Source organism: Chionomys nivalis, chromosome 18 (assembly GCF_950005125.1).
Source record: "Chionomys nivalis chromosome 18, mChiNiv1.1, whole genome shotgun sequence".
NCBI lineage: Eukaryota > Metazoa > Chordata > Mammalia > Rodentia > Cricetidae > Chionomys > Chionomys nivalis.
The window spans coordinates 39,948,377-39,960,605 of NC_080103.1; the positions used below are offsets into that span (position 1 = coordinate 39,948,377).

General features: G+C 44.2%; 1 protein-coding gene across 1 annotated transcript in view; it reads right to left on the minus strand.

The window, feature by feature from the left end:
• Egf (epidermal growth factor) overlaps positions 1-12,229 on the minus strand; it is a 93,049-nt gene that overhangs the window by 71,888 nt on the left and 8,932 nt on the right. Inside the window, exons 2-3 of the mRNA XM_057793000.1 lie at positions 2,430-2,502; positions 1,474-1,639 (exon numbers count right to left, since the gene is read on the minus strand). Coding sequence (XP_057648983.1) covers positions 1,474-1,639; positions 2,430-2,502 — 239 coding nt within the window. The remainder of the gene's footprint in view (positions 1-1,473; positions 1,640-2,429; positions 2,503-12,229) is intronic.

Genomic DNA, 12,229 nt, shown 5'->3' on the forward strand with positions numbered 1-12,229 from the left:
CATGGGCTCATCTCTTCTAGCTACTAGCTGCATGAGCCCCTCCTACCATTACCCCCGCCCCTAAGTGTGCAGGTAGAGGGCACCTGACTCTGGTCACTTTCCAGCTACCCCTGTGACATTACAGTCCATGGCAACACAACTGTGGCCAAGAGTTGTCTCTCCTGTCTCCAGTAGTTAAGAGGAGCAATTCTTTCATTAAGCAAAAACTTCCTGAGAATGCACAGTGGAAGTGGCCCAGGTCCCGGGGCTATAGAGGTCATTAGCAACCATTCCCGCCTTCAGAACCCCAGAGACTGCTCTGCAATGGCAGGGAATGCTTCCTGGTGACCTTCTGGGTCTGTGAGCAGGGACACCTGATTTCCTTCTGTGTGATTTCTCTGAGTGATACAGGTTTTGGAGATCAGCAAAGAAGCAGCAGCTGAACTCTGGCAATTTGAATCAGTTCTGGTCTCTCTCATTTCCATAATTATCTGTTATCTATCTTCCAGAGGTCTCTTTTCTGAAAACATGTTTTCTTCCCTTCACTCTTTGTTTTTAAAAGCCAGAGCCTGTCTTAAGAGGGCAAGACAATATTAACAAATAAGTCAAACGTGGTGGTGCACACCTGTAATCCCAGACTTGGGAAGCATAGTGAGTTCCCAGCCAGTCTGAGCTACAGAGAGAGACACGGTCTCAAAAACACAAATGAAATAAGGAGATGACAGGGAAGGATTTCCAGGACAATGTGGACCCTGGGATAAATGAAATAGTTCCCTCCCTATACAACAGGCACTCACCTTCGAAGTAAAGAATAGTGAGAAAATGTTTTCAGCTGGACTCTTAGGTGCCGTAATGTGCAATCGGAAAACTCCCTGTGTCCTCTCGGAGAAAAGGCTGGCTCGTTTCCTCCCTGTCATGTCTCAGCACTTTGCAGAGTCACAGTGCACCTGTTACTAAGAACCTGGGAACTGTGACAGAGCTTCAGAGGCCAGGAGGGTGGAGGACGAGAGCCTGAACTCCTGAACTTGAGACTGTATTTTTTTTAAAACAAAACAAAACTTTAATTGGCGTATGGCATTTTCTGCCACAAAGTTATCCGAAAGAAGGCTTTTCAAACCAACAAGACCAACTGCCACCATATGTTTCCCTGATTTCTAATGCAGAGCTGATCAGCTAGGCATTGCTATCTCCCTAGAATAAGGACTGCGGTTTACATGATAAGAAATGTCCAGCTGATTTTGAACTGAGGCATCTTCAGTCATGCACAGAGCAGTGGAGAATCACAGTTTATAATTGGCAGCATAGAACTCAAACAGGAGACGTGCACGCGCGCGCGCACACACACACACACACACTTCAGAATACACAACTAAAGCAAACAAACACACCCAAAGACAGCCGAGGGGGAGAAAGCACAGACGTACAAGGTAGACTAAACAGATGCCTGGAGGCACTGTCCCCGAGGGGGTGGGCTCCGGTTCTTGGTTTACTTACCTGCACAAGTGAAAGTTTCACTTCTCTCGGGAAGACCCGGCTGACAGTTCCCGTGCTGTTGCGCTGTGACGCTGGCAACGCTAATCTTTAAAACCACGGGCAGGAAGGTGAGCGACAGCAGCATGGTCTTCGTGGTTCTAAGGTCAACAGGCAGTGACTTAAGTTGCTAGAGCTCAGAACAGGCGGAGTTCGCGCTTCTGACCCCCAGAGCTTCCAGCCAGGTCGGCCTTCGGCCCCAGGGCATCTTTCATTTAGCTGTTTTAATGCTACCTTCCAGCTCCTTCTCCACCTCTCAAGAGTCGCTGGGTGCAGCCTGAAATGCTCCAGGAGAGTTCCTTATCTCACTATTTTTTTTTTTTTAAATCTTGGACAGCAATAAGAAATACCTGACACCCTTAGGACAAATTTTGTGGAGCCTTGAGAGCTCTATTTCTCGCAGTGACAGGCACAGTCAGGCAAAGGCTCAGAGAGAAAGAAAAGAATTGGTGAAAAGTTTCAAGCCCCACCGGGACGAGGGATGAGTCTAAAGAAGAAATGTGCAGATAGGATTCCTCCCGGGACGCGCTTCTCTTTTTGGAACCCGGAGAAACTCCCCTCCCGCTTTTAAATCTCTTCTGGCCCCTCCCCTCTCCTTTAGTGTCACTCCAGCCAGCGAAGGAGCCTCTTCACAAACACCAATGAGGGCAATTCTGCCAAGCAGGAAGGTAGGGCAGGGTGCCAGAGAGGAGATATTCTGCTCACTAAAAATATTCAGGGCAGGGCAGGGAAAAGCGCAATTAGGGGGTGCTTGCCACTAATGGTCCGAGGGACCTGCTGAGTGTCCTTTATGTCTGAGTATCTTGACGGACAGAGACAAACTTAAGCGACGCATTTTAAGCCAAAGGTGAATAGCCCCGCTGACATTTCAGATTTATCATAATTGATTACTGACGTGAGTCATGCCAAGGGCAGCTCACCTTCGGCTCGTTATTCGAAGGATGTGTCAACGGCCGCTCATATTCCTGCAGCTTAATCTTATTTTTTTCCTTTCTGTTTTAGAGTGGAGTGTCTAAGATTACTCTTTCCATATTGAAGGGAAATCCCTGCAGCCAAGTGAGGAGATACAATGTGCCCAGACACTTTTTCTCTCCGCGCGATTTAATAAAACATCCCCAGGGACCAGGGATGCAGGGGAAGGAGCGACTTGTTATGGCCGAGCTGTGTTAGGAAAAGAAAAGGCAAAGGAACCATGTGAAAGCTGGGGAACCCTGGAAGCATGCAGAGCTGAGTGTGCCTCCTCCTCAGGTAAGTCAGGTGTCTTTCCACACCTCCGTGACAGAAAACGATAGTGGTCTCCTGCACTCTCCACTTGGACCAAACCATTGCTCCTTCAGGAATATACTCAGCACCCCCAAACAGCCAGCTCCCGCCAGCCCTTCACATCAGCCTTGTTGAACAATGGTGACTTCAGCCTGTTGACTTCATCCTGGGGATGGACTTTAAGTTGTCCTGAGGTCGGTTCCAAATTCAAATCAAAGTAGAGCTAAGGCAATTAAAGCAGCAGACGCTTTGGGGTATACCTGTCACAGACAAGGGAAAGGCTCCAAGCCCTGGGCCCGTGTCTAATTGGGCTCTATTTCTCAAAGACGAAAGGTTAAATCGTGTTTCTCGAAATCCAGCCACCCTATTCCAGGCAGCTCTGACCCTGTATAAGGAGAAACAGACCCTGAAGGGGCAAAAGAAGTCATGTGGATGGGTGTATAGAATATTTCATTGCTTTCTAGACCCACGGAGACTCAAGACTAAGAATGAATGTCCCACAAATAACCTGCCCTGAGTATTCATTGCTAACCTTGCTGGTGAGCTTCCCCTTCAGCAAAACATATTTGCCAGCATTAACGACAATGGTGAGCAAAGGGATTTGGAACACAGGACAGCGTGAAGCCGAATTACCGCATTAATAGAAACACAAACAGGACATAACCCACAATTCCATTCTGTTCGGGTTTGGAAATAGTCATGTCATCTTTGATTAGAAAACATTTGCTTTTGGACTGGGGAGGTAGCTCAGCAGGTAAAAGTAAATGCTGCTAAGCCCATTGAGCTGAGTTTGATGACTGGAACCCGCATGGTACAAGGAGAGGACCAACTCCTGCAAGCTGTTCTCTGACCTCCACTTACATACAGCACTCTCACCGGCACCCGCGTATACACCCAACAAGTTATCATAATTTAAAAGATTTAATGGCCAGCTGGTGGTGGCACACACCTTTAATTCCAGCAGATCTCTGTGAGTTCAAGGCCAGCCTGGTCTTCAAGAGCTAGCTCTAGGATAGGCTCCAAAGCGACAGAGAAACCCTGTCTTGAAAAAACAAAAACAAACAAACAAAAGATTTGGGTGTTTTTTTTTTTTTTTTTTTTGCTTTTTCGAGACAGGGTTTCTCTGTGGCTTTGGAGCCTGTCCTGGAACTAGCTCTTGTAGACCAGGCTGGAAGATTTGGGTGTTTGTTTCCTTCCTTACAAGTCACCTGAGCTAATGTCATTGATGCTGAACACAATGACATCACCTTGGGAAATAAGGAACCAATAGGGATAGAGTAGATACTTCAGCTGATGGCTGATGGTAAAATCAATCCAGCAAATTTCCAGACCACCCCAAATTACCCAGATAGTAAATCACTGAACTGAGCTACCCAACCAGAAAGGACTTCCAGAGGTGTGTAGAATGTCTGTATTCTTCCTTCCAGCTCTACTGATGCGGCACTGCGGTGATGGACAGGAGTCATGCTCGCTTGCTGAAGCTGGTTTCCAGCAACAACAGAGGAGAGCGTGGAAGCTTGAGCTAGGGTGTTGCAGCGGAGTCTCCAAGATGGCGGATATCCCAGGGTTGTGAAATGTCTGGGAAGGAGAGCCACAGGCAAGGAGCAGAAGCAGCCCAAAAGAAAGATGTGTGTTGTAGGAAGAAAATCCGGAAGGACAGCAACAAATGTGCTGGACAGTTTATGTCAAATTGACACAAGCTGGAGTCCTTTGAAAGGAGGGAACCTCAGATGAGAAAATGCCTACATAGGATTGTACTGGCAGACAAGCCTGTAGACGATTCTCTCTCTCTCTCTCTCTCTCTCTCTCTCTCTCTCTCTCTCTCTTTCCTCCAGTTTCTTGGGACAGGATTTCTCTAGTCTCAGTTGTCCTGGTACTCACATTGTAGACCAGCCTGGCCTTGAACACACAGAGGTCCTCTCGCCTCTGACTCCCAAGTGCTAAGATTCAAGGTGTACACTACCACAGCCAGTGTCCATTTTCTTAATGAATGATTGATGCAGGAGGGCCCAGCCCATTGTGGGTGATGCCAGCCCTGGCCTGGTGGTCCTGGATGCTGTAAGAAAGCAGGCTGAGTGAGCCATGTAAACAGCATTCCTCCATGGCCTCTACATTGGCTCCTGGGGTTTCAGGCTTCTACTCCCTTTGAGCTCAGGTCTTAACTTCTTCCCTCAGTAGACTGTGATTCAGGATGTGTAAGCCAAGCAAACTCTTCTCTCCCACATCACTTTTGCTTATGGCATTTCATTACACAAGAATAACCAACTAAACAACTTGAGATGTCTTCTCAAGTCCTTTGCAACTGAAGTTCCAGACAATGGATATGGAGCTCCAGGACTTGGTGTTCGTTCTGATGGGTTTCAGTTGTGTTTGATTTGGTACTTCCTCACAATGTCCCAATCCTTACTTGTGGACTGACAACATCTATTCTATGGAAGTTTATGTTGGAAGTACATACTTTGCTTTTTTTTGTTGTTGTTGTTTTGTTTTTTGTTTGTTTGTTTACAGACAGTTATAATGAGGAGGTCGCCTTTAGTCTCTGGAGAGACTTTGGACTTTACACTTTTAAACAGTGTTTGGAATGTTAAAGAGGGGCTAGAGAAGTGTCTTAGCAGCTAAGAGCACCGGGTGCTCTTCCAGAGAACCTGAGTTCAGTCCCAGCACCCACATGGCAGCTCACAGGCATCCTTAACTCTAGTCCCAGGGGATCCAACATTCTCTCTGGTCTCTGTGGGCACCAAGCATGCACATGGTACATAGACACACATGCAAACAGAACTCCCATACACATAAAATTAAGTTTAAAAAATTTTTAATAGGAAAGAAAAATTCTAATGAGGACTTTTGAAATGGAACTAAATTGCATTTTTGCATTATGCTATGGCCACAAGCCTAGGGGCCAGGGAGGGAATGTGGTGGTTTGAATGAGAACAGGCTCAGATATTTGAACACTTGGTTCGTTTGCTGACTCTGGGGGTTGACTGTGAAAGTCTGTAGCCTCTGCCTCTTGACAACTGCCTCTGCTTTGTGTGTGTGGCTGAAGTATGATCCCTCAGCTTCCTGCCTGCTGCCGAGCCTCCAGCCATCATGGAACCGTAAGCCCCAATGAACTCTTCATTCGATACATTTGCCTTGGCCATGGTATTTTATCACAGAAACAGAAAAGTAAAATAAGTGTGCAGGCTAGTTCATGGGTCGCCAGGAAGCTGGAAACGGTATCTTCTTTCTGAATGAGGTTGGCACGTCCCTGGCATTCTACGTGGCTCGTTTGTGGGAGAAAATGAAATGGTAAAGAAGTAAAGAAGTCACGAGGGGCACTACCCTAAGAATTAGACTTACTGGGCAAATGGCACTAATTGAGAAAGGATAACAAACTTTAGGAAGGTCAGATGTGAAAATCCCATTCAGAAAAACAGCAATGTTTCTGGACATTTCCAGAGTGTCCTGAAAACTGACAACAACCCCCGTCAAGAAATAGACTCACGGGAATGTTCACAGAAAGGCTAGTCATAGCTATCAAAGCTGGAAGCATCCAAGAATTCACTCAGGACAACCATACAGTGGCATCTTATTAAACAGCAAAAACGAACGGTAAGATTGAATCCTGATGTAAACAATGGGCTTTGGTTAGTGATAGGAGCTGTTGTGGGGTCGTCAGTGACAATGAAGGTATACTGGTGCCAGGTGCCAACGAGGGAAAAGAGGTGGGGGGAAGAGCATATAGAAATTCTCCACATTTCCATGTTTTTCTGCAACTATCCAACTGCTCTTCAAAAGTAGCCTATCCATTCGAAAGGGTGGAAAGGAGAAGGGGTCCCTCTCCAGCTGTAGCTCTGTGAATTAAAACGCAAGCTTGGTGCACTTAGAAAAGTTCCTCTGACTGAGTTAAAAACAAGCATCTAAAACCCAATATGTATGAAAATCAAGAGTAGGACAAGCCATAAAATCGGATTTATAATTCTGTGAAAGAGCAACAAAATTTAAACGTAAAAGCTTAAGCTACTCATTTAAAAAAATGCTTTTTAAATTCATTTATTGTATGCGCATAACTGTTCTGCCTGAATGTATTTATGTGCACCATTTTTGTGCCTGGTTCCCACTGAGGTCAGAAGAGCATTGGATTCCCTGGAACTGGAGTTAGGAAGGCTGTGAGGCAGCACGTGGGTGCTGAGAACTGTAGATGGGTCCTCTGTAGAGAAGCAAGGGCCCCTAACCACTGAGCCTTCTCTCCAAACTCCTACCGCCCTCATTTTCAACTGCATCACGTCATTAACACAGTCTCAACCACGTCTTCTTTCATTCTTCCAGGGATTTTAACTTCTGAAAATGTTAAGGCCTAGGGAAAGAACTTTGGCTTTTCTACCGTTCACAACACAATCTTTCCCAATGTTTAGTTCTAATGACTTACAAATCCATAATCGACAGGTTCTGGCCCAGGAGCTTGAGATGCCATCGACTGCAGGTTGGGCTGGAAGCTGGGGAACTGGGAGCTAGGGTCTGTCGCTCTTCATTTGGTCTTATATTTATAAAACTGTGACTCGGTATCTTTGTTCCATCTTCTACCTTTATGGACAGAAATCATAGGTGAAAATAATCATAATTCATCAATAAAAACTAGAAAGATATAAAATAGAAGGTGGGAAAATATTTAAGAAGGAAAAGAATTTTGAAATTCCGAAGACCAGAAAAACAAAGTTGCTTCTGTTTGGTTTTGTCCCAGGCAAAATTCCACCTGAGATGTGATACTTTTCAAATTTTTATTATAGCAAAACTTTAGTGTACAGATCTTAAGAATATGATTTAGTGAATTTCATAGGTGTTTGTACATGCTTTACCAATGGCTCGGTCAAAATACAAAATGCCTCTGTTAGCCAGATTGTAGCAGGGCCAACCCATAGCCAGCCATTGTTTCTGTTTTCCTTATCCCAGGTTAGATTGTTGTTGCTCTTGAACTTCATTTGTCTGCAGTTGTACAGCATATCAACTGTGTGCTGGGTTCTTCTGCTCAACAGGTTTTGAGATCTGTCTGAGTTGAGCATATTAGCCCTTGGCGCTATCCTGAGCTGGATAGTATTCTTCTCTAAGAATAACCACAGTTTGTTTACACAGTATCTTATGTGTATGTATGTGTGTTCATGTGAATGCTCACGTATGTGTATGTGCTCATGCGTGACTGCCAGAGGTCATCCTTGAATGTCATTCTTCCAGTGCCTTTGTTTTCTTGAGACAGTCTCTCACTGGAACCCCCGGCTTGCCAGTTAGGCCAGGCAGGCTAGCCATGGAGCTACAGGGATCATTTGTCTCTGCCTCCTCCACACTTCTAGCACACCAGCTTTTTACATGAGTGTTATGGGGGTTGAATTCAGGTCCTCATGCCTCCATAGCACGCATATTACCAACTGACCATCTTCCAGCCCCATTTATCTGGAGCGAGTCTTTCTCTGTACCACCAGCTCACTAAAAACAACATGGAAACTTATTATTCATTATGAAAACTCAGCTTATAGCTTAGGCTTGTCCTGCTAGCTCTTGTAACTTAAATTAATCCATCTGTATTAGTCTACTCTTTGCCTCATGGCTTTTTACCTCTCTCCCATCTTGCACCTCCTGTTTCCTCTCTGTCCTCTCTTTCTCACCTAGATTTATCTCCTCTCTCTCTCTCTCTCTCTCTCTCTCTCTCTGCCAGGAAGTCCTATCTAACCTCTTCCTGCCTAGCTACTGGTCATTCAGTTCTTATTAAACCAATCAGAAGGCGCTGTGGCTAGACACATCTTTAGAGTGTATGAAAAGATGATTCTACAACATTTATCCACTATCTTCATGGTCGACATCTGGTTTGTTCTAAGTTTAGGTCAATGAGTGTTTCCATCTCTCTGTAGTTAATATCTAATAGCTGGTTCATAGGGTAGGGATATGCTTAACTTCATAAAAAACATCCAAATATGTCTTCAAAGTGGCTGCCCATATGAGGCTCTCACCAGAAATGTATGCAAGCCCCATCATGCCTTGCCCTCACGATCACCACATAGTTAGTCTTTTTAGCTTTAACCATAATTCCGTGGGTGACATAATACTCATAATTGCAATGTCTTCCTCTGATAACTGTAGTGTTGACCATCTTTTTACAAGGTAATTAATGAGCCCTTCATGTCCTTTGTGTCATTTTTATCCCCTTCTAATTAGAGCTCTTGACTATTATTTCATCGCGTCAAATATACACGCATCTATCATCTATCTGCCCTGTCTTCTGGTTTCTGCCAACTTCTTTTATGTCTTCTCTACAGTCAGAATTTCACTTGTAAAGTTTCTTTGGCTGCTGGTGAATGCCATGATTTGCCTTGCTGGCAAAATGAAGCATTTTTTTTCAGTGATCCATAAAGATTAGTCTATAGATAATAAGAGAAGAGGCAGCATTAAATTTGATGGATGGCTGTGTTGGTCTTCAGGGATGCTTCAGTTGGCACTCAAGATAGGGAAATGAAATATGAATATATGAAAACAACACCAAGAATGAATGCAGGTGAATGTCCTGTTTGTGACATAACCAATAAATGGTGGGACTCCAAGTTCTACACAACGATTTCTATGTGTACTGAGAAAGACGGGAGGAGAGAACGGAGTCGCTTCTGCTGGGACGAAAAGACTAACTGAGCCAGTTTTAAAAGCCCAGGATCTGAGATCACATGATAGCTTACTTGATTTAAATCCACATCATTGAAAGGGCTGATTCTCTCTTAAGGCTACCAGGGCTCTAATATTTTTGGATGCATTAGCACATTCATCTCAGTCCTTTCAGGACTTGTATTTTGGCTACACTAAAACCAAGACCACAAATTGAGGCATCTGGGAAACAAACAAACCAGGGGACAGATTCTGTGTGTAAAGGGAAATTTTCGTTGACTTTGCAGAGTGAGCCAGTGTTAACCTTCATTTCGAGTCTCTCCAATGCTGAGTGAGAGAAAATGAGGTGACCCATAAAGACACAGACACAGTTAGAGCCTCCATCCTCCCGTGTTGTGGCAGAAAGAGTAAGTGTTACTGTACACAAGGCTTAAGCCACAGCTTGTCCAAAATGTAACTTCCAGAGGAGACAACTTACTCCATAATCATGTCAAAAATGAACAAACAGGCAGAGGGTTGTGATGGCCTGGCTTAGTCACATGGCTGCCACGATCCTTAGATTATATTTTTATTCTTTATGCTAACAAGTAATATATTTTTATCTCATCAGTTGATAAATGGTTACTTTGATATAAGTCCAGTTCTCTCCATTTTTCTGAAAATGACAGAATTTTATTCTTTGAAGTTGAATAATTTTCCATCACATGTACAGGAGCAAACATATTTCTAATCTCCCATATTTACTTAAACAATTGTAAAGCGTGTATAACTGTATTGAAAGGTAGATTGAATTTTGTTGTTGATGATTCACATTGGATGTTTACAGGGTCGTCTTTATTGGAAGAGCATTTAAAATGGCATCGGCGTCCACCTGAGAGTTGTGATTTGCACTGTTTTACAAACACATTTATTTAGAGAGAAACAACAGCTACAACTATGGCCTCCTGATCATCTAGCTGAGCAGGCTTGTTCTGGACCCTGCCAACTTCTCTCCTTTCCTTTCTCGAGGGCCCTAAAATACCGTACTCTTTGACAGATGACTTGTTTTTATTTTAAGGCTAATTATCTCAGTGGAGGTTCCTCCAAAATGCTTCTGCCAGGCTCGTAAGTCACATGGCCAACCATGCCTCTTGTCCAAGTGAGAAGCCCGGTAAACCTCACACAACCTCTGCTTAGAGCAGAGGAGGCTCTCGGTAAAGATATATTAATATATTTAATATATTATTATAATTAATATATCCATTATATTTATATTATACCATTTATATATAATATGTGATATATTATAATAATTTATAATTATACATATATCATTAATATATATTAAAGTGAATGAGTGAATTGTTACTAGATTAAAGTGAAAATGCAGAGGAGAAATATTTTCCACTGTGTGTTTATACAGACATAAGTACAAAGATTCTCAACAGAAAGGTTCACCAACCCTCCATGAGGTTGACGGTTATATAAATGTCATTTCCTTGTGGAGATCATCCCCAAATACAGCATCAGTCCACAGGAAGACCCGGCTGACAGTTTGGGAATGTCTGAAGAATCCCCAAGGAAAATGTGCCATTTCTACCATAGAAGGAGTTAAAAACTGCTTGAGAAGGGAAGCGAGAATCCCTATCCACCTCATGCAACCTCTCAGCTGCCCAGGGAGCAAAGCCAAATGCCAGGATGAGAGGACTCTGAACTGTGGCATCCGAGCCCCGCAGCTAGGGACACGCCCTGTTTTTTGATCACAGCTGTCCATGCTGTTCTTGGATGGCAAGGGCAAGGAAGAGGCCAGCTGGGCACAGCCTTAGAGAACTTTGGCTAAGGTCATGGGAGTGAACCTGGCAACTGGACTCACTAACCGAGCAAACTGACCTGTGCTAGAATGGATCCATTTTAACCGAGAGCTTGAGCTGGTGGCGCCTTGTTCCCGTTTTCTCCAGCATACCAATGCAACATAGCTTGCGGCAGTCTGTACTTAACACCCCCTGTGTTAACACTCACCTGGAAACACCGGTTAGAGAGGACAGAAAACCAGCAATGGGCCTCTCAGCTGCTTGGCTGTAAACAGCTATGTTTTCCGAAATGTACAAAGAGTGTTCTTAGCACATTCGTCTACGTGTGCTCTTCTATTTCTAGTCCCAAACACCCGTTTAATTGCATTCCTGCAAAGGGTGACTTTTCTGGGGGCAAAAAGACTAGCACTGGCAGCTATTTTCCCAGTCACACTGACTCTCTGGTGCCAAGAATGTCCAGGTGATGTTCAGGGGAATGTGTCCCCCCTGAGGTCCCCTTGGGTCACCTGCATTGAGTTTAAGCTCACGGAGCTGAGGAAAATTCTATTGCACCCTTGATCCCATGACTTCCAAGCAAACCTTGTCCTGGTTTGACTCCGCACCAAGTAATTCACCTACATGAAGCTGGCAAGTCGAAGCATCCCCAGAGGCACTAGTGTCCACAACTGGTGTGTCGTTTTGTGGCCCTGTGAAACAGAAAAACACCTGAGTGATCACGTGTGTGCTAAAACTTGCTTTTCCAAAGCCGCTACATCAATTCTCCGTCTTGAGAGATGCAAAGAAACCATAGGTTCAAGGGTTAGTTCTAGCTCATTCACAGAAGAAATCACTTTGAAATTTATTAGACACATCTGTTTTCAATTCTCTTAAATCTACTGTGTAGATTCAAATATGTCTAGAGAGGTGCACAGGTGTTCTCAACCCGAGACCAAGGTTCTAGTCTTTTCCTCTTATAGGAAGAGTGGTGATGATGCAGGAATAAGAGCTTTAGAGGCAAAGTTTAAGGAAATGTTGCTTGAATCGTCTTTAAATTTGAAGTGGGCAGC